The sequence below is a fragment of the Ovis canadensis genome, chromosome 18 (genome assembly GCF_042477335.2).
Source record: "Ovis canadensis isolate MfBH-ARS-UI-01 breed Bighorn chromosome 18, ARS-UI_OviCan_v2, whole genome shotgun sequence".
Classification (NCBI taxonomy): domain Eukaryota; kingdom Metazoa; phylum Chordata; class Mammalia; order Artiodactyla; family Bovidae; genus Ovis; species Ovis canadensis.
In genome coordinates this window covers 44,327,932-44,350,588 of record NC_091262.1, presented here as the reverse complement: position 1 = coordinate 44,350,588, position 22,657 = coordinate 44,327,932, and the positions used below count along the sequence as shown (strand labels likewise).

At 42.9% G+C, this 22,657-nt stretch overlaps 1 protein-coding gene across 4 annotated transcripts; it reads left to right on the top strand.

Moving 5' to 3' along the window:
- Positions 1-300: 300 nt before the first annotated feature.
- Positions 301-22,190, top strand: SKIC8 (SKI8 subunit of superkiller complex). Of its 4 annotated transcripts, none has more exons than XM_069560114.1 (11): positions 301-455; positions 3,548-3,598; positions 4,290-4,317; positions 6,358-6,463; positions 6,834-7,006; positions 15,955-16,103; positions 16,320-16,413; positions 17,381-17,474; positions 19,339-19,431; positions 20,169-20,247; positions 21,987-22,190. In XM_069560114.1, the coding sequence occupies exons 2-11, from the start codon at positions 3,587-3,589 to the stop codon at positions 22,074-22,076; spliced, it is 918 nt and encodes a 305-aa protein (XP_069416215.1). In that variant the 5' UTR covers positions 301-455; positions 3,548-3,586; the 3' UTR covers positions 22,077-22,190. The 4 variants fall into 4 exon arrangements, 3 of the variants coding, with proteins under 3 accessions (XP_069416215.1, XP_069416216.1, XP_069416217.1); XR_011250439.1 differs by having other exon boundaries at positions 348-455; positions 19,339-20,067; XM_069560115.1 differs by having other exon boundaries at positions 429-660.
- Positions 22,191-22,657: the final 467 nt, after the last annotated feature.

Below are 22,657 nucleotides of genomic sequence, written 5' to 3'. Positions count from 1 at the left end.
GTGGGAGGACAGGGAAACCTGGCGTGCTGCTGTCCATGGGGTCGCAAAGAATCAGACACGACTGAGCGACTGAACAACAACCGGTTGTGACCTTACAGTTGAAATATAAAGCTCTATGTCACTGAAAAAGTTTTGAAGCAATAGAACTCTTGCGGTCATCAAGTGTAGTCTATCTCAAAGTACAAATAAAGAAATTGGAACCCATCCGCAAGCCGGTTCTCAGTGGCCCCGCCCCGGGGGAAACCAAGGTGACCGGGCGTGGTCTCTTCCCCTTCCCCACGCCCATCCTCCTCCCCTCCCGGCGCGCATTGAGGCAGCCGGCGCTGCTGTGTGCGCCTGCGCCTTGGGGACCGGCGAGATGTCCCGCCTCTTCGTGAGCTAATCACCCCGCGTCGCGGTCGCGCGGAACCTGGCGTCAGAGGAGCCGCGGGGCAGTGCAGCCGGGCAGTGAGGCGGTGAGTTGGTCCGCAAAGCGGTTGGGGGTGGCACTCGTAGGTGCCTATAACGGTCCAGGTGGAGGGCGAGTGAGCGACAGTGGGCCTGAGACTACCTCTAGGAGGGTTTGCTCAGGAATGCCCCACGCCGCAGGGCCTGAGGATGGTGGCTTCCGTGACTCCATTTACTCTGGCTGCCTCGGTGTGTGGGGCCTGAGGGGAGAGGGTAGGTGGCCTCATCTTGCATCCTGAGGATGGTCTGTGCAGCCTCGAGGTTAGGGCTGGTCTCAGTGTCGATAGTCAGAACTGTCTTAACCGAAGTTTTCCAGTGGTAGGCCACGCTGTCTTTTTCGGTAGCGAGCTGGACAGGTGCAGGCACAGGCTGAGTTATCTTTACTTCAAGTACCATGTAGTATTGCGGGTTACTGGCTGGATGGCATCACCGACTCTATGGACGTGAGTCTGAGTGAACTCCGGGAGATGGTGATGGACAGGGAGGCCTGGCGTGCTGCAATTCATGAGGTCGCAAAGAGTCGGACACGACTGAGCGACTGAACTGAACTGAACTGACCTCCTTGAGTACTTTAATAGAGGCATGTGTAGTATTCTTTGGAAACATTGAGGAAGCAATGAATTCTGCTTGGGAAATGAGAGGAGAGTTCTCTAAAGAAGGAAGGTGACACAAGGGGCTTTTGGGGTCCTCTTAACGCTGAAATTATTGTAAGATAAGAAACTGATGTAAAAGGCAGTGTGGAAGTGAAAGTCGCCCAGTCGTGTCCGACTCTTTGCGACCCCATGGCCTATACAGTCCATGGAATTCTCCAGGCCAGAATACTGGAGTGGGTAGCCTTTTCCTTCTCCAGGGGATCTTCCCAACCCAGGGATCGAACCCAGGTCTCCCAAATTACAGGCGGATTCTTTACCAACTGAGCCACAAGGTAGTGTAACCTATACTATAAGCTTGTATCCACCTTCTTCTGTGAGACTAACCTTGGGGGAGGCTCCTTAACCTCTCTTGAAGTCTCACTTTCTTTATGAGGAACTTAAAGATTATAATAAGAATATCTATTAAATGAGGTGAGAGGGTTCAGTGAGCTAACCTACATGTGATATGTAAAACAGGATACATCATGGTACCCTGACTCATGGTACATCATCAAACATACATTCATTGATAGAAGCACACCTCTATCTTGAGGAGCCTGGCTTCTTGGAAGTTGACTTCTTGCAGACCTTGCTACTCTTGTTTCTCCTTGTTGCAGGGAATTGTTTCTGTTGCAGGGATGTGAGGCAGGATTTGAAGGGCAGAAGGTTGGTGCCCAAGAGAGTTTGTATACTGTTTACTCCAGCGAAACTGGCTTGACCTGCCTTTCTTTCCTACCCTTGCCAAGACACTGTTCTTGGGTCACAAATGAATTAAGCACTACCGCCTTGACTGAGATCTTCACTGGCAAGGTTATTTAGAAATTGTTTTTTCTGTTATCCTTGGAAAACCTTCACAGTAGTCTTTTTGAGTTTGCAAATTTGAAGCAAGTAACCTGAACATGGATGCCTTAGATGTATAGTCTCCTCTGTCCATGGATAGAATTGAGGGGGCCATGAACTTGCATGAGAAAAAAAATTGCATCCTTGTGTTCTCAGACTTCTAACTGAAATTTAGCATTTCCTTCAATTATAAATGTAGTCAGCAAACCAAGTATTAACAGGGTGACTTTGTCACCAATAGAAATCACATGTATTTTCGTATCTTAGGATATTGTATAAGTTCATCATAACTTTGAAATTATGGTAGTTGTTAGATTTGCTGCTAAATCTTGTTATATAATGTGTAAATAAAGACTCACATATGCTATCACAAAATCTAATTTTTGTATTTGGTAAAATTTTATTTCTGTATACAGTTGATCCTTACTATTCTCAGGCTCTGTATTTCCAAATTCATCTACATTCTAAAATTTGTAGCCCTCAAATCATCATTTGCAGCACTTTGTGATTTTGGACGTGTGCGAGGTGGTGAAAATTTTGAGTCAACTGACGCACATTCTTAGCTGCAGTTGAACAAGGAAGCACTCTGCTTTCTTGTTTCAGTTATCATGCTGTAAACAAGTGTCTTTTTTTCAATCTGTTAGTGTTAGGATTTTTGTAGTTTTGGGTTTTATTGGTGACTTCACTATTTAAAATAGCCCTCCAAGCACAGTAGTAAGGCTCTCTTAGTGTTCCTAAGTCCAGGAAGACTGTGATGTGTCTTATGGAGAAAACACATCTGTGGATAAACTTCATATAAGCATGAATTATGTCGCTGTTAGCTGTGAGTTCAATATTAATGAATCGCCAATGTAAAATAGGGTGTCTTTAAACAGAAACACGCAGAAAATAAAGTTACTTATTGATCAGTTGTCCCATATTTACCAGAGTCTTGCAGGAACCTAATATAGTGTCTCTCCCAGGAAGAGTGGATCAGTGTTCACTAACTCAGTATTCACTGACTTTATGGAACTTAACTGCCTGGAATAACGAGAATGGACTATACTTGGTTTCCTTTCTAATCCTATGTATTGTATGTATTTTAAAACATCCTGAAAAGGGATTTATAGGCTTTACAAAGCTACCTGGGGTTGGGGGGGGAGGATTCTGTAGCACACACACAAAAGTTAAGAAGCCTTATTATAGCTTTGGGGAGACATGTAATCTCCTCTAGCTCACACCCTCGTTTACACTCCTGCTGGCTCTTATATGCATTTTTGGCTGCGATCCCTGCATGGACCGTAAGAACTTTGCTCCCCCATATTTGCTTGTTGAGTTTTTAATAAAATAATACTTTAAATTAAAAGATCCTATGGTTATATCTCTTGGAAAAACAGCAAGGAGGGAGACTGGATCCTCTCTGTAGTCAACTTGAGGAGAAGAAAATATAAGAGGTGGTAGATATTAGTTGAGAAAGAAGACTGTGCCACCTGGTAGGGCTTGTGAACAGGGACCCTGGGATCAATCTATAGCAAAGTGTCAGGTCAACTCTGGCCAAGAGTTGCCTTACAGTCTTGATCCAGGGAACCTTCTATAGCCTTCTATCCTGATGGCCGCCTCTTACTGAAGCCCTGGTGTTGTTTCCACAGAGCTGTCTGGCCTTTAGCCCTTCATCCTTGGTTAAGGAGATGACCAACCAGGTAAGGCCTAGGGAGAAGAAGAGTACCAGTTGGTCTCTTTGGGGGTTCGAGCCCAATACATTGTCTGGGTTTGTAGTCAGAAAACTAGCATCTGCTCTGCTTCTGAAGAAGAGGGTATCCTGGGCACCTAGTCACCAGAGGGTTAGGTGGCATTAGTAAAATGCACAACACTGAGAGAAGGGTAATTTTATTTCAGTCTGTACCACAGTTTACAAAGGGATTGAGGAAGCTTAAAAGAATTTGTACACAAAAACGAGAAAGAAAAATTAGAAAGGGAGAAACATGTCTTTGTAATAAAATTAGGGACAGTTAACAGGTTATTATGCAGGCTGTGTGGTTTTATACAACTACCAAAATTAAGCTGCAAACTGGACTTTGAGCTTCCTGGTGATGAGAGCAGGAAAAAGCACATAATTTTTTACTGTTTTTTGGTGGGTGGAAGTAGTTAGAAGAGACTCTAGCTTCTTTAAGAACTAATTGTTTTCTTTAAGAGACTATAGTTTCTTTAAGAAGTAACACTACAAACCTTGCATGAGCTCGCAGGAGGTCAGGCCACAGCAAGGGAGGTACCTAACACTGGTGATTCTGTCTGCTGGGGCACAAGGTGGTGAGTTGGGAGGTGTTTTAGGGAAGGGATGGGACACATCTGAAATCTGACCATTGGTTTAATGTGTCTTCTGTTCTTTTTTAGTACAGTATTCTCTTCAAACAAGAGCAAGGTAAGCAGCTTGCCAGTTCAAGATATTCACCTGTGAAAAGCTGTTGTCCGTGGCTTAAGGTTTTTGTCGTGCTGACCAGACATGCAGTTCCAGCCATACTCACTTTACATAAGAATTGGCAGGGGCAGCTGAAAACAAATACACTTTGGAACAAACAACCAACAGCAAAAAAGCCAACCACTAACTTAAAGAGCAAGAAGGAAATGATAGATTGGAGAACTCTGGGCTGAGGAAACTTTTTCCCGCTTGAGGAAGGTGACTGAGCTTCCCGGCTATCAAAGTGAAAGAAGGAAACTCTGAGTCTCAGGACTCTGTTAATACCAGCTCACCTGGGGAGGTAAACTTGAGCCTGGCCATGAACGCAGAAGTTCTCGTGAGAGCCTTTATTCAGGCTCCTCCACTTAACAAGTGGAGCGAGTCTCACAGAGGGCCTTTGACCCTCAATAAAAGAGGAGGATAGAATAGGTGAATTTCTGTCAAGACCACTGAGTATATGGGTGGGCGTGTGTCAGTGGTAGTGGTGGGGATGGGAGAAGGAGGGAGGTCAGAGTCTGTCTGGAAAGGTGACTATCCAGTGACTGGACTTCATACACGGAAAGGAGGGTGTGCAGGGACTGTTCACGTGTGTCTCATTTCGTCACCACAGCCTAGATAGGTTACGTAAAGCCTGGAGAAATTTGTGGAATGCCTAATAAAGCTCTTCCTCTTTAAGTAGTGACATTTAGGTAGTCTGAAGTTTAAACCCAAAGCATTCTTTCAAGTTAGCGAACATAGGTAACTAGCAGCTAGTCAGCTTGTCAGTCAGCTACCTTGTATGCACCTAATGCCATCCAGGGGCAAGCTGGCAGACTTGGGTCAGGTGGGGATTGTAGTGGAAGCCAAGATGTAACTCACAGCTGTCTAAGTTGAATGTCCTTGTATTCATGTCTTGGAAAGGTGTCCCTGAAGGATTGCTGCCAGGTGTGAAGAAAGCCTCTTGGGCACTTGTTACATTTGTATTCGTATACCAGGTCTGCAGACCCACCAGTATGGCCCACCAGATATACAGCTTACAGACGTAGAATTTAAAGTGGACTTTAGTTAGTAGGGAGTTTAGGTTTTTAGGTTTGAATACCAGCTCTGCCTCTTGGTAGCTTTTGACTTTGGGTGAGCTACTAGGCTTCTCTAAGCCTCTGATTTTTACCTGTAGCTGCTGCTGCTAAGTTGCTTTAGTTGTGTCCGACTGCGCGACCCCATAGACGGCAGCCCACCAGGCTACGCCCTCCCTGGGATTCTCCAGGCAAGAACACTGGAGTGGGTTGCCATTTCCTTCTCCAATGCAAGAAAGTGAAAAGTGAAAGTGAAGTCACTCAGTTGTGTCCAACTCTGTGCGACCCCATGGACTGCAGCCCACCAGGCTCCTCCATCCATGGGATTTTCCAGACAAGAGTACTGGAGTGTGTTGCCATTGCCTTCTCCGTTAATCTGTAGCATGAACATGCTATTCTGAGGGTTGTTGTGGTTAATTGAGGTAATCCCTACAAAAGGATTAAAGTAATAACTGGCCCGTTAAACATAATAGACTTGTGGCAAAAGGCAAATCATGTGGCGCCTATTTTAGTTAGTTATTTTCGGACCTGTACTGTTTATAGTTGACCTGCCTACTGGTTTCCAAACATCTATTAAGAAATTACTCTTAACAAGTTTGATCTCTTTTGGGAGGTGGGTTTCACTTTAGTCAAGTAAGAGCCATTCCAAACTAATGCATGTCAGACAGCATACTAACGTAGAAAGGACACTGGATTATTCCAGTACTGCTCCCCCACCTGGTAAACCTGTGTTTTGGGACCAGCGACTTTTTCAGAACCTCTGGTTTTGTTATCTGCCTCCATTGTTCTAACAAAAGCTGTGTGGGAAAGCCATCTGCAAAACAGTAAAGCAGATACAGGTGGATATTACCTCAAAAATCTCAGAATTGGTGTAACAGTATTTCCACTTTATCTTAGCACATTCAGTTTAGAAGTTGCATGAAGACTTTATATGAATGACTTTCTGTTCCAGCCCATGATGATGCCATCTGGTCAGTTGCCTGGGGGTCAAACAAGAAAGAAAACTCTGAGACAGTGGTCACGGGATCCCTGGATGACCTGGTGAAGGTCTGGAAATGGTGAGTGCTCTTTCCTCTACAATACAGCCTTGGAAGTTGGGGTTTTTCTTCTGGGCTCCCAAGTTACAATCAGAGAAGTATTTACTATTACCTATGCAAGAAAGCAATGGCGATATGGTGGTATAAAAAGGCAGACTCTTTTTTTCTCACTTGTTTTCCTGTTATTCACTGTTAAGGCCTTATGGTTGAAAGAAAAAAACTGCTATGGTTAAAAGTTGGCTGCATTTGGTGTTCTGTGGCTCTTCATTTCCTGTCTTGATTCTGCATTTCACAGACCTCTGATAATGCATAGTATAGGAGCCCAAAATTTCAGATGCCAGGTACCATGTGTTGTGTGTGAAGAAATCCATTTCTCTGTCCCCCACTGAAGGCGTGATGAGAAGCTGGACCTACAGTGGAGTCTGGAGGGCCACCAGCTGGGTGTGGTGTCTGTGGACATCAGCCACACCCTGCCCATCGCTGCATCCAGTTCTCTTGATGCTCATATTCGTCTCTGGGACTTGGAAAACGGCAAACAGATAAAGTCTATAGATGCAGGACCTGGTAAGTGTTTTACTCTTAGAAAAGATGCTAGAGGTTTACGATCCCTTTTTGATATCTTTAGGGAGAGATGTGTTTTAGTGTTTAGAAGTTTTTGGATTTGAGATTGGTAATATGGGTGTATGAACTGCCTGTTCCTCCACTAGCTTTATTCATAGTGATGCTTTCTAAGGCCCACTTGACTTCACATTCCAGGATGTCTGGCTCTAGGTGAGTGATCACACCATCGTGATTATCTGGGTCGTGAAGATCTTTTTGTACAGTTCTTCTGTGTATTCTTGCCACCTCTTTGCTTCAGTGGGACTGGGACAGCACTCTAATCAAATACTAGTATCTCAGCAACTAAACATGAGTATTTGTACTAGGAGATAAAGATAAGCTATAAATAGCCTTATATCAGTTCCAGTTTTATTGCCAAGTGAATTTGGGTACTAAAATTATTTCTAAAAACTTATAGTTTTCATCCCTTGGGTTTCAAATCGCTGACTTGGGATTGTGGACCTGTGTCTGGATGGTCCACAGGTTCTCTGCCATATTCTGAATGGATCCACTTATAGAGGTCTAGAATGAAAAGCGCTGTGTCCTCCTAGATCTGTGTCATGGTAATCTCAACTAAGTATGATTAAAGTGCCTATTTCTAGTGTATGATTGATACATGAAACTGCTAAAGAAACAAATCGATTTTTTTAAAGTTCTGTAGGACAGCATAGTCTTGTCCACTAGCCTTGATAAACATCTGAAATAATGGGAATTAATAATTTCAATGGGACAAGCAACATGACATTTCAGATTCCTTGTGGCCCTATATTTACTTGTATATGACCATATAGCTTTCATGAGCAGAGCCTGTTCTGCCAGAATGGGTGATGACTGGAAGGAGTACAGAGAGCCTGGTGCCTCTCTGGCACATCCCTCCATGGAGTGATTACAGAACTGCTCAGGGCTTTTCTTAACGTAATTTCCTGCGTTGGAGCCCCAGTAGATTTGCTTCCCACCAGTTATGTTCAGTTCAGTTCAGTTCAGTTGCTCAGTCGTGTCCGACTCTCTGTGACCCCATGAATCGCAGCACGCCAGGCCTCCCTGTCCATCACCAACTCCCGGAGTTCACTCAGACTCACGTCCATTGAGTCTGTGATGCCATCCAGCCATCTCATTCTCGGTCATCCCCTTCTCCTCCTGCCCCCAATCCCTCCCAGCATCAGAGTCTTTTCTAATGAGTCAACTCTTCTCATGAGGTGGCCAAAGTACTGGAGTTTCAGCTTTAGCATCATTCCTTCCAAAGAAATCCCAGGGTTGATCTCCTTCAGAATGGACTGGTTGGATCTCCTTGCAGTCCAAGGAGACTCTCAAGAGTCTTCTCCAACACCACAGTTCAAAAGCATCAATTCTTCGGCGCTCAGCCTTCTTCACAGTCCAACTCTCACATCCATACATGACCACAGGAAAAACCATAGCCTTGACTAGACGGACCTTAGTCGACAAAGTAATGTCTCTGCTTTCGAATATGCTATCTAGGTTGGTCATAACTTTTCTTCCAAGGAGTAAGCGTCTTTTAATTTCATGGCTGCAATCACCATCTGCAGTGATTTTGGAGCCGCAAAAAATAAAGTCTGACACTGTTTCCACTGTTTCCCCATCTATTTGCCATGAAGTGATGGGACCAGATGCCATGATCTTCGTTTTCTGAATGCTGAGCTTTAAGCCAACTTTTTCACTCTCCTCTTTCACTTTCATCAAGAGACTCTTTAGCTCCTCTTCACTTTCTGCCATAAGGGTGGTGTCATCTGCATATCTGAGGTTATTGATATTTCTCCCAGCAATCTTGATTCCAGCTTGTGTTTCTTCCAGTCCAGCGTTTCTCATGATGTACTCTGCATAGAAGTTAAATAAGCAGGGTGACAGTATATAGCCTTGACGTACTCCTTTTCCTATTTGGAACCAGTCTGTTGTTCCATGTCCAGTTCTAACTGTTGCTTCCTGACCTGCATACAGATTTCTCAAGAGGCAGGTCAGGTGGTCTTGTATCCCCATCTCTCTCAGAATTTTCCACAGTTTATTGTGATCCACACAGTCAAAGGCTTTGGCATAGTCAATAAAGCAGAAATAGATGTGTTTCTGGAACTCTCTTGCTTTTTCCATGATCCAGCGGATGTTGGCAATTTGATCTCTGGTTCCTCTGCCCTTTCTAAAACCAGCTTGAACATCAGGAAGTTCACGGTTCACTTATTGCTGAAGCCTGGCTTGGAGAATTTTGAGCATACTTTACTATCATGCGAGATGAGTGCAGTTGTGCAGTAGTTTGAGCATTCTTTGGCATTGCCTTTCTTTGGGATTGGAATGAAAACTGACCTTTTCCAGTCCTATGGCCACTGCTGAGTTTTCCAATGTGCTGGCATATTGAGTGCAGCACTTCCACAGCATCATCTTTCAGGATTTGAAACAGCTCAACTGGAATTCCATCACCTCTACTAGCTTTGTTCATAGTGATGCTTTCTAAGGCCCACTTGACTTCACTTTCCAAGATGTCTGGCTCTAGATGAGTGATCACATCATCATGATTATCTGGGTCGTGAAGATCTTTTTTGTACAGTCTTCCATGTATTTCTTGCCACCTCTTCTTAATATCTTCTGCTTCTGTTAGGTCCATACCATTTCTGTCCTTTATTGAGCCCATCTTTGCATGAAATGTTCCCTTGGTATCTCTGATTTTCTTGAAGAGATCTCTAGTCTTTCCCATTCTGTTGTTTTCCTCTATTTCTTTGCATTGATCGCTGAAGAAGGCTTTCTTATCTCCTTGCTAGTCTTTGGAACTCTGCATTCAGATGCTTATGTCATTCCTTTTCTCCTTTGCTTTTTGCCTCTCTTCTTTTCACAGCTATTTGTAAGGCCTCCCCAGACAGCCATTTTGCTTTTTTGCATTTCTTTTCCATGGGGATGGTCTTGATCCCTGTCTCCTGTACAATGTCACGAACCTCATTCCATAGTTCATCAGGCACTCTATCTATCAGATCTAGGCCCTTAAATCTATTTCTCACTTCCACTGTATAATCATAAGGGATTTGGTTTAGGTCAGACCTGAATGGTCTAGCGGTTTTCCCTACTTTCTTCAATTTGAGTCTGCATCTGGTAATAACGAGTTCATGATCTGAGCCACAGTCAGCTCCTGGTCTTGTTTTTATTGACTGTATAGAGCTTCTCCATCTTTGGCTACATAGAAATAATCAATCTGATTTTGGTGTTGACCATCTGGTGATGTCCATGTGTAGTCTTCTCTTGTGTTATGTTCAGTAGCATCCTATAAGTTGTACTTAGTTTGGAAAGAATGGTGGTCCCAGGGTTTTAAGGACTCTGTGTTGTCTGAAAACTGAGTTCATTTACCCTCAGTGCCAGTATTTGACATCTCTGAGTCTTAACTGTTGGAGCTTTTTAAGGAACACATATGTTGTTCTTGTTCAGTTGCTCGGTCGTATCTGACTCTTTGTGACCTCATAGCCTAGCGTGCCAGGCTTCCGTGTCCTTCACTATCTCCCTGAGTTTGCTCAGACTCATGTCCATTGAATACATATGTCCAGTTCCTATTTTGGATCCACTGAATCAGTTTTGGGGTGTGTGGGCCAGGATATGTATTTGAAAAAAGTCACTCAAACATTCTGACTCCCCAGATAATTGTTTTTACATGTGTCCTTGCCCTATTGCTATCTTTTATGGAGGACCTGGGTCCCCAAACTAGTGCACAGAGTCTGTTAAGCTGAGAAGAAGAGGAAGAGGTGGATTTATTGCTGCCTCTTCATCGTGGGCATCTAAGCCCTCCCATGACGCTAAGGTCACTGTGTGGCTTTGTAGCCCCGGCCACACTGCAGTTGAAGAAATGAGTGCTGGATTGGTTCTAAGGAAAAGGATGAAGTCTGTATCCAGCTTGCCTTTTCTGACAAATAGTATCGTAAGCTACATAGTGGTTCCAGTTGTGGCAAGGGATCATTGAAAGAATACTGTTAGGAAAGAAAAAAGATTCTGAGATGAATATAAAGTTGGATTTATTTTCTTTTTTGGATAGGAATCTTCAAAAAGTATACCAGACCATTAAACAACAGTTATTTGAGTAAATAATAAAATCAACCATTGCTATTGACAACTGAGGAGCAGCTCAGTTGAATTCATCTAAAGGTAAAACTAGTAAGCCTAGATCTAATGAATTTAGGCAAATGGCCATTTACGTTATACCAGCCTTGAAAATATGCCTGGAGAATGTGAGAGGAGGAACAGAAGGAGGAGGAAAGAGAAAGAGCTCAGATCCTGAAGAAGAAAGGGAAGAAGTAGAAGAAAGGGAAGATGACGGGGAAGATCCTTTATTTGACGCCTCACCCAGGCTGTGGCTGCAGCAAACTGATGTCAAAGATGTCGAAGAAGAAAGTGCAAGCATAGGGGCCTCTCAACATCAGATGGTTCAGGATGTCCCAGTGTAAAGAAGAGTTACTCTCTTCACTGATGAGGTGGAACTTAGTGATTAAGATAAATATTATGCAAATGTTAAAGTAAATTTTAGAGTGCAAGGTTAAATTGAGGAATAAACATTCCTTCAATTTCGAGGAAAAGGACATTCACCACTAAAAGTTTTATATTATCAAACAGCTAATAAGGGAAATGTAAAAGTAATTCCAAAGTTATTTTACTGAACTTCAAGGAATCATAATCAGATTTTCTAATAACCATTATTCCTGTAAACAACTAATTATAATAGGAATAAGAGAACATAATCCTGTTGGAATAAATGGTGTAGTCATTAGATAGACACTAAAAAGCAGCCTTGTGAGAGATTGATTATAACAAAAGCTTTTTTAGATCTTCTTGGTTGAGCACTTTTGAAGTTAATTTCTTTTCTGAAACAAGTATTTCTTAAGTGATAGAGGTAAATTAGTTACTACTTTGAGTATGTGTGTTAAAATTTGCAAGAGATTTTTATTTTAAAACTCACCCTGGTATATGGTACTGACCCATCTGTGCTGGGAGCCCCTATCTGCCATGAGTCACGTTCAGGGAGACCTCTCTCCTGTGGGCTGAGAAGGGCTTGACCTCTTCGAGCCCTCCCCTAGGAGTAAGGAGAGTGACTGGGGAAGCAGCCTTTCTTCTCCCTTTGATCTTACAAGCACTGTTTCTGGGCAGGTACAGGAAGGGCAGGACTTAGGGAACATTCCCGTATAAGACTGGGCATGGGCAAAGGGACCTCGACCAGCACCGGACAACTGGACTGTTCCTTGCTCTCTAGGCTCTGATCCCAGAGGCTCCTAAAGCTCTTTGAGATTGCCCATGAAGAGTTTCCCACATAACTGAGAAAAGAAGTGCTGAAATATCATCAGTGGTCCAGATGGAAGTATAAAGCACATGTGCTTACCCAGGCTGCCCAGGAGTCTGGAGACCTTTACACAGAAGCACTGTAATACAGAAATAGCATCTGAATAGAAGCTTTGAAATCAGATTGTGTGATATAACTTAAAAACCAGTTGGTTTAAAAAAAAACAATGCCTCTTTCCAGTCCTTATTCTCTTGCCAATTTGTGATAAATACTTTGTCATATTATAGTTTTATATGAGAATATTTCTGGTACCTCTTCATTTATTTGCAGCTTGGTGAGGCAGACTTTCACCTCTATAATTACACTCTGAAATTAACCCATTATACAGTTTAACAAGTTTTAGTAAATTTCCATAGTTGTGTAGCCATCACTCCAATTCAGTTTTAGAACACTTCCATGTCCCCCAAATGTTCCCTCATGCCCATATATAGTTAACCTGTGCTCCCACCCTCAGCCTCAGACAACCACTGATCAGGTTTCTGTCTCTGTAGTTTTGCCGTTCTGAAAGATTTCACATAAGTGAAATTGTATTGTCTTACATATCTTTCTTTAGCATAATGTTTTTGAGGTTTATCCATGTTGTAGTATGTATTGGTAGTCTGTTCCTTTTTATTGCTTATTAGTAAGTATTCCGTTACAGGGATATTCCACATTTTGTTCATTCATTCATCAACTGATGGATATTTGGATTCTCTCCAGTTTTTGAGTATTCTTAATAATGCTTCTGTGAGCATCCAGGTTCAGTTCTGTTCATGAAGATGTGTTTCCATTTCTCTAGAAGTGGAATTGCTAGGTATTATGGTGTGTGTTTTCACTTAAGCTATCAAAACTGTTCTTCAAAGTAGCCATACCATTTTATATTCCCACCAGTGTATGAGGATTTTGGTTTCACTACACTCTTGCTTTTGTTTTTTTGCATTTCTTTTTCTTGGGGTTGGTCTTGATTCCTATCTCCTGTACAGTGTCATGAACCTCCATCCGTAGTTCATCAGGCACTCTGTCTGGCAGATCTAGTCTCTTAAATCTATTTCTCACTTCCTCTGTATAGTCGTAAGGGATTTGATTTAGGTCATACCTGAATGGTCTAGTGGTTTTCTCCGCTTTCTTCAATTTCAGTCTGAATTTGGCAATAAGGAGTTCATGATCCAAGCAACAGTCAGCTCCCAGTCTTGTTTTTGCTGACTGTATAGAGCTTCTCCATCTTTGGCTGCAAAGAATATAATCAATCTGATTTCGGCATCAACCATCTGGTGATGTCCATGTGTAGAGTCTTCTCTTGTGTTGTTGGAAGAGGGTGTTTGCTATGACCAGTGCGTTCTCTTGGCAGAACTCTGTTAGCCTTTGCCCTGCTTCATTCTGTACTCCAAGGCCAAATTTGCCTGTTACTCCAGGTGTTTCTTCACTTCCTAATTTTCCATTCCAGTCCCCTATAATAAAAAGTACATCTTTTTTGGGTGTTAGTTCTAGAATGTCTTATAGGTCTTCATAGAACTGTTCAACTTCAGCTCTTTGGTGTTACTGATCGGGACATAGACTTGGATTACTGTGATATTGAATGGTTTGCCTTGGAACAGAGATCATTCTGTCGTTTTTGAGATTGCACCCAAGTACTGCATTTTGGACTCTTGTTGACTATGATGGCTACTCTATTTCTTCTAAGGGATTCCTGCCCACAGTAGTAGATATAATGGTCATCTGAGTTAAATTCACCCATTCCAGTCCATCTTAGTTCACTGATTCCTAGAATGTTGATGTTCACTCTTGTCATCTCCTATTTGACCACTTCCAATTTGCCTTGATTCATGGACCTAACATTCCAGGTTCTTATGCAATATTGCTCTTTACAGCATCGAATCTTGCTTCTATCACCAGTCACATCCACAGCTGGGTGTTGTTTTTGCTTTGGCTCCATCCCTTCATTCTTTCTGGAGTTATTTCTCCACTGATCTGCAGTAGCATATTGGGCACCTACTGACCTGGGGAGTTCATCTTTCAGTGTCCTATCTTTTTGTTTTTTCATACTGTTCATGGGGTTCTCAAGGGAAGAATACTGAAGTGGTTTGCCATTCCCTTCTCCAGTGGACCACATCCTGTCAGACCTCTCCACCATGACCCGCCCGTCTTGGGTGGCCCCATATGGCATGGGTTAGTTTCACTGAGTTAGACAAGGCTGTGGTCTGTGTGATCAGATTGGCTAGTTGTCCATGACTGTAGTTTCAGTCTGTCTGCCCCCTGATCCCCTCTCTCAGTGCCTACCATCTTACCTGGGTTTCTCTTACCTTGGACGCGGGGTCTCTCTTCACCACTGCTCTAGCAAAGCTCAGCCGCTGCTCCTTACCTTGGATGTGGGGTAGCTCAACCTGGAATCAAGATTGCTGGAAGAAATATCAATAATCTCAGATATGCAGATGACACCACCCTTACGGAAGAAAGTGAAGAAGAACTAAGGAGCCTCTTGGTGAAAGTGAAAGAGGAGAGTGAAAAAGTTGGCTTAAGCTCAACATCAGAAAACTAAGATCATGGCATCCGGTCCTATCACTTCATGGCAGATAGATGGGGAAACAGTGGCTGACTATATTTTTCTGGGCTCCAAAATCACTGTAGATGGCGATTGCAGCAATGAAATTAAAAGACGCTTACTTCTTGGAAGGAAAGTTGTGACCAACCTAGACAGCATATTCAAAAGCAGAGACATTACTTTGCCAACAAAGGTCCATCTAATCAAGGCTATGGTTTTTCCAGTAGTCATGTGTGAATGTGAGAGTTGGACTATAAAGAAAGCTGACTGCCGAAGAATTGATGCTTTTGAACTGTGGTGTTGGAGAAGACTCTGGAGAGTCCCTTGGACTGCAAGGAAATCCAGCCAGTCCATTCTAAAGGAAATCAGTCCTGAGTGTTCATTGGAAGGACTGATGTTGAGGCTGAAACTCCAATACTTTGGCCACCTGATGTGAAGAGCTGACTCATTGGAAAAGACCCTGATGCTGGGAAGGATTGAGGGCAGGAGAAGGGGACGACAGAGGATGAGATGGTTGGATGGCATTATTGACTCAATGGACATGGGTTTGGGTGGACTCTGGGAGTTGGTGATGGACAGGGAGGCCTGGCGTGCTGTGATTGATGGGGTCGCAAAGAGTCAGACATGACTGAGTGACTAAACTGAACTGACACCCTTGCTAACACTTGGTATTGTTCTGTCTGTCTACATTTTTAGTGAAAAATTAAGAAACCCTTACATTAAATTGGTATAGAATTAATATCTTTACAACATATTAATATTGGGCATATTAATGTTGGACTTCTGATCGAAGCACCTGAGCAGTGCAACTCAGTGACTTAATAGCCGTTAAAGATGACATAGTTCGTGGAAACCTGTATGAGGAGATAGGAGACAGTGATTCTCCAGCTTAACAAGGGTCTTTGTGAATTTCAGGCCATGCTATGCCCATATTAATACAATTAATGTCTTTACAATGTCCTGTTATGAATCAGGACACTATTCCTCCAATTTTAAAACATGTATCTTTTGGTAAAGCTTTAAAATTTTTAAAATTAGGGTCAGCTCTTTTCTCACTATGGTTTTCCCTTTTTTTCTGTTCAGTGGATGCCTGGACTTTGGCCTTTTCTCCTGATTCTCAGTATCTGGCCACAGGAACTCACGTGGGAAAAGTGAACATTTTTGGTGTGGAAAGTGGGAAAAAGGAATATTCTTTGGACACAAGAGGAAAATTCATTCTTAGTATTGCATATGTAAGGAAATATTGCTTTGTTTCTGTCTGATTCTTTCAGTTTACTCTTGTAGCCTGTTGTATTCCTTGATAAACATTCTGCATTGGTCTCACTAGGAAGCTGCTGGCTTGATTTGCCAGTCAGCCAATTAGACCTGGAACCAGCAGATTACTTGTGTTTGAGGGGGGATGGCTTAACAACATGGAGTTTGAAATGATTTTTGTACATTCTCTACAGAGTCCTGATGGGAAATACCTGGCCAGTGGAGCCATAGACGGAATCATCAATATTTTTGATATTGCAACTGGGAAACTTCTGCATACGCTGGAAGGTGTGGTTCATCATTTTGTGCAAACTGGGTTATCAGATCACAAAGGAAGACTTACTCTTTCATTAAAATGCTACTAAATGGTAAATGAGCCTTAGGTTTGCAAAACATCACTCTCAGTTGGAAATCGGAAATGCCTCTAAGGTTCACTTTCGTCACTGTGCTGCTGCTGCTGCTGAGTCGCTCAGTCGTGTCCGACTCTGTGCGACCCCGTGGACGGCAGCCCACCAGGCTCCTCCGTCCATGGGATTTTCCAGGCAAGAGTACTGGAGTGGGGTGCCACTGCCTTCTCCGTTTGTCACTGTAGTTATAACCTAGACATATTAGTTTTTGTACCAGTGTTTTAAATGCTTATTTTGATGACCAGGCTTACTTTTTATTTATGTGTTAATATATCCTAGCTGCATGAGTGTCTTATTTCTGTCCTGTTTGGCTCTAAAGAATTTTGTGATTGGAAAATAGCCCCTTTTTGTCAGTAGTTTGAAGGTAAATGAAAGTTCTGTGCCCACTCTGCGCTGGTGACCTCTGGGCAGGAGGATGGGGTACTAGGACAGGGGAAGGGTTGGGAGGAGACCTCTCCAGTGCATCTTTTACCCTACAACAAAGGATTTGGTAGGGAACTAGCATCCTATCTATTCAACATACAAATCAGAAACAATGCATGTTTCCATGTCTGGCCATATCTGTAGGGGCAGAGGAGTTTTGTCTAAGCAATGTATCCTGAAGTCCAGTTGGTCTGGGAAGGGATCTGAGGAGAAGTGGCTCCCAGGAGGAGGGACCTGCGTTTTGTGCATGTTTCTGGAGCATTAGGAAGAAGGGTACAGTCTGTGGCTCGCCTCTGACTGAAGCACCTGGGCAGTGCAACTCAGTGACTTAACAGCCGTTAAAGATGACATAGTTTGTGGAAACCTGTATGAAGAGATAGGAGACAGTAATTCTTCAGTTTGACAAGAGTCTTTGTGAATTTCAGGCCATGCTATGCCCATACGCTCCTTGACCTTTTCCCCGGATTCACAGCTCCTTGTCACTGCTTCAGATGATGGCTACATCAAGATCTATGATGTGTAAGTTACCTGTTGGGATTCAGCACTTCTCTCTTAATATCAATGCCTGTTTTGTCTCTTATCACTAGGAGGAGCCTTAGCAAGTGAGCTGCTCCCTCTTTACGTCTAGGAAAGACATGTGTTCAGCCTGTTAGACTCTGTAGTCTCCCCAGTCATTCCTCCCCTGTCAGTATCCCTGCTTTGCGCTTAGGATGTTACAGAGGAGGACGTACGTGTGTACGTGGGTTACCAACTAGGATCAGCTTACTTGCTACTTCTTTTCCACATCCTGTCTCTTGTGGGGCACGCTGATTTTAAATTCTTTTGGACAGGTGAGTAGTGTACAGATGAACAGATAGAGCCATGGGCTGTAGCTAGCTTGAAGTAATGATGAAAAAATTAGAACATTTGTTTTCTGAGGGTGTGACATTCTAGAAGGCCTTCCTCTGCCCTAGTTAGGGAGTTGTCTGTTTATAAGCCAGCTTACAGCAAGTCTAGATAAGGGAGCTTTTTTGTTGTTGGTTTTTGACCGCAGGTGTAAAAGTGAGTTAGTTAATCTTCAGTTGACAGCTCACTTTCATTGTAAGCCTGTGCATGGGCCCTTTCTCTTTTCCTTTTCTCCTATATTTCTCAGTCCCCACCCTGTTCCCCACTGAGGTCTCCCCTATAAGGTGTTTGACGTGTGTCCCTGATTCTTTAACTCAGTACTGCAGTCAGTGTGCCTGGCTTCTAGCTTCCGAATGTGGCATTCTAATCCACTGGGTGCATCCGTCACCCTTCTCTGTGCCGCAGCGATGGGTGCCACACCATGACCATCCACATGCATGTTACTTTGTGGGCCTATGAGAGTTTTGCAGGAGTTTAAACTTGGGAGCTTTTGGACAACAGGAAGTTGTCAAATAGACATGGTATTAGAACTGCAGTTTCTAGAGTTACAGCTGAATGAGCTGTTAGGGTCCAAGAAAAGATGCCTGTCTCAAGTTGTGCTTGCTTGTCAACAGCAGGGCCAGTATAAATACTAGCAACTTCTTAAGTGTTCAGCTCTCTTTAATAAGGCTTTCACTGTTACAGTTTCATCATCTTCCCAACTAACGGTGAGGTAGCACAGGTTAAGGTCCCAGTCATATTGCAGGCGAGGAACCCAAGCTGAGGTGGTGGTTTGGCCAAGGTGCTGATACTGAATGAACACTCGGGACTTTTACCTTCTCATGGTCCTCCATCTTTCTACTGAGGTCACCTCTCCTCTTAACTGGGGTCTGCTCTACTCTGCTGGCTTCAGGGGTGAAACTGCTGACCTTAGTCAGCTCTTAGGATTGTTCTCCTGCCAGGGTGATTTGATTTCACTTTTTTTAGAAGTGAAAATGACTATAGTCATTAGACCTGTCTTATTCTTGGTTAAGTTAAAAATAGTCTGTCCAAGTCACACCTATTGTAAAGAATACATTTTGATACCTTCCATAGACACAGGCACTGGCTCCACATGGAAAAGATGCTAGGTGGGCAGGGGTCAGAACCTGCAGTTACTCTGAGATGGCTATTTGCCTGCTGGTTCTGTTTCCTCACCTTAGGAATTGGCTTGTTGAGCCTTCTTTATTTTGAACTTCTAAGCGCTGCTTGTTTAGGGTCCTATTTTTGGCTCTTGTAGGCTCTGACATATTTGGGGTTAATGCTATTGAAAATTTTGTTTCTGCAGTATGTGAAAAGAGAATGATGAAAAAATTAATGCTGAAACTGCACTTCAGTGAAAAGAGAATTTCTGTGTTAATACTGTCATTTCAAGGAGAGCAGAATTGGTCCAATTAAATGGACACAGTATACCTTCCATTTCAGTGATTATATTCTAAAAGTTAACATCTCCATTTTATTTGAAACTTTCCCATTTCAGACAACATGCCAACTTGGCTGGCACATTGAGTGGCCACGCATCCTGGGTGCTGAACGTTGCATTTTGTCCTGATGACACACACTTTGTTTCCAGGTACTTATGACTCTTATCAGTTCCTAAAATGTTAGGAAGATGAAGATGGTCATCTTGTATGAATTGCCTTAAAATTTGAAGATGGTGTGACCCTTTTCTTATTCAGGTAGCCTTTGTTTTCTGCAGTGTTTTTTAAATTGTCAAGTTAATTGTTCTTAGCTGGAACAAAGATGGATTCTTTTGAGCAACTCAGTTCTTATTTCTTCCTTATAAATCTAGGCCTCTACCTACAGTAGGTAGGTATCCATTATAAGGATACCTGTGTTCTGATAGTAACTATAGATATGAAAATCTGTAAAATGTTATGCTTTGAGACCCCAATGTTGTTTAGGCCCAGGATGGCCAACACAGTTGAAAACCAGGAGGTGGATAGCTTAATAGCACTGCACAGAGGTTTATAGAAGACTCTGAGAGCCTTTATTTTGAAGCTTTAACCAGTCTCCCTCCCATCCAGAGGGAGCCTCTCATCCGAGACTCCTGACAAGAATATTTAATATGAGGGCCAAGCAGATCAGAAGTTTGGGGAAATAGCTGCTCTGTGAGTGGGGAATGCCAGCCAGTTGTGCCAACATTCTTGACCACCTTTTGGGGACCAGGTCAGCCGCTTGTGCGCACACGCACCAAGGGGGCCTCTAGGTAGGTTGAGTCAAAGAGTGTGGAATTTTTGGTCAGATTCTTTCCAACTTCGCACCGGTCTGAAAACTTTTCTGATACTGATGTTTCCTTTTTTAAAATAGTTCATCTGACAAAAGTGTTAAAGTTTGGGATGTTGGAACGAGGACTTGTGTTCACACCTTCTTTGATCACCAGGATCAGGTATGGCACAATTAACATTTAAATTTCTTTGTCTTTGGATTGCTAGCATTGTCTGACTGCTATGCCAAAACTCATTCATTTTCCTAACCTCCCTGCTGAGGTTGTCAAGATTGGATGACCTTCAGAGCTGAGCTGCTTTGATTGCTTGGATGTCCATCCAGCCCGTGTTCCTCTGGGGTGCAGAGGCTGGGGATGTGTTGTCAGCCTGGAAACCCACAGGGCATCATGGTATGTCTACCCATGATATGGGTAGACCGGAAAACTTGCACTGGCTGCACAGCCTTTAAATGACTTCTTTGAAACATGTTGCAGCAACGCCTAGGGCATGCCTGGGCCTTTTTCTGGGTGCAGCTGGGCCATGGCTGTCTCGGGAAGGACTCGCTTCCTCAGGAGTTTCCATTCCATCCCACAGCCGTCACTCTCTCTTTTGGAGCTGCCCAAAGAAGTGATGTGATTTTTTTTTTTCCTTTGAATATACTTGAAGCCAGAAATTCTTAACAGGTTGTTTGACTTTAAAGATATTGCTAAGTTTTATTTCAGCCTTTAAATTAGGAAAAAGAGGCTCTATTCTCACAGGAGTCTTCTGGTGAGATGAATGTGAAATGTTAAGGCATTCGGGCAGGGCTTCTCCATCTTTAATGTACCCTGGGGATCTGGTAACAATACAGATTCAGTAGGTCTGGCCTGTGCCTGAGTTTCTGTCCCAAGCTTCAGGTGAGACTAGCACTGCTAGTTCCAACCACTTTGAATAGCAAGGGTCTTGGGGAAGCAGTATAAAAAATAAAATACCCATGGCAGTATAAAGTCATCTTTTATTAATTATGTATTTTGTATGTTCTTAAGATGATCTCATAGAATCTCTTTGGAATGCATTTTAAAGTTAACAAATGTTCATGCTTTTTTACACTTAATCTTACATTGTTGCCAGTGAAGTTGAGAGGATTTAATCTTGACATTTCACTCCTGGATTTAAACATTGTACTCAGGAAGGAAGTCCTGGCTGGCTATGTTGCCTTGTGTGAGAGAGTCAGTGTGTGGTGCAGTCCTCAGAGGAAAACATTTGGAGTGGAAATAAAGCCATCACCTGGCCTGTTCACAGCATTGAAGTTAGGGCTAGAACACCCACCTCAGGGATAGAGTGACAGGCTTGACCTGATAAAATTCCTACCACATCAGTTCTGTCTGGGAAGGAGGTGTGAATCTGTTAATTGAACATGTAGGAAATGGAATCAATGACTTGCAACACCAAGTTACCTAGCTCCTGGGGATGGGCAGGTGCTATAGGCCTCTAATAAGAGAGAGAGAATTGCTGAGGTGGGTTGTGGGCACAAGGAGGTGGACGAGGAGCACAGTTTGCAATTACCCCTGTAGGCAGTGACCTCAGGGTAGCTGTGAGGCCTTTTCCTTCCTGGAGACCTGGGAACCCGTGCTGGTCCCTCGTGGGCTCCATCTTCACATTAGGCCACTTCCTCGATTGTGAATCTTTGAAAGGTTTGTGAATACCTTGATTTAAATGTTTAGAAATGAATTATCTGGAGTTAGGAGGTGAGTGTGATGATAATTAAACAGTAGTAATAGAAGCTGCCTGATTAAAGGAAAAGCCCCATTCTCACTGTTGAGAAAGCATGAGAACATCCTCATCCAACTGTTTTTCTGGATTCAGTATAATGAGAGTAGGGTAAGGGTATTTGTTCATAAAGAATAAAGGTGTTAGTAGAACTTTTTCTTTTTATTTACAGGTCTGGGGAGTAAAATACAATGGAAATGGCTCAAAAATTGTGTCTGTTGGAGATGACCAGGAAATTCACATCTATGATTGCCCCATTTGAACATCAACATCTTCCAGGCTAATGCTGCAGAGAACGTATAGATTGATTATGACATTCCTTACCTTTCTAGCTTGTTAATATAGCATTTATTAAAAAGTTTATCAAAAACTTAAATTTTGTAGATACGTATGAATCTTTTCATGTTTTATTGGAAATGCCATTTGTAGTTTAACATAAAGTGTTCTTAGTGCAAACACTCATGTTCTTCAACATGCTTCTTTCTCATTTGCCCCGTTACTGATAGAGCAGTAAGAGGAGTTGTCATCATTCTGTGACAGCGAGTATTGCCTCAGAAATGAGGACATCCAGGCATGTACTAACTTTCCAGTATAGAAATTTAGGCTCACTCTTCCTGGGGATGAGCCATGCAGAGGCTGTGATAGGAAGCTGATCTATTTTAGAATGTGATCCTGAAAGAAACAGGTTATTTGACTGGGTGGGAATATTCTTTAGTCCTGTCTGAGCATTCTTCTGTTTGGTAGATTAAAAATGCTCCATGCCACACTGTTTTTCACCCTGTTAATTTCAGAGAAACCTGTAACCTGCTGGTGGGTATTGCTGCCTTAATGTTTACAGGCTCA

Bases quoted from the DNA above. Each gene is read 5' to 3' on its own strand.
- SKIC8 (XM_069560114.1), top strand. The intron at 16,414-17,380 runs GTGTGGTTCATC...TGTGAATTTCAG, and splicing joins ACTTCTGCATACGCTGGAAG to GCCATGCTATGCCCATACGC. The intron at 17,475-19,338 runs GTAAGTTACCTG...TTCCCATTTCAG, and splicing joins TACATCAAGATCTATGATGT to ACAACATGCCAACTTGGCTG.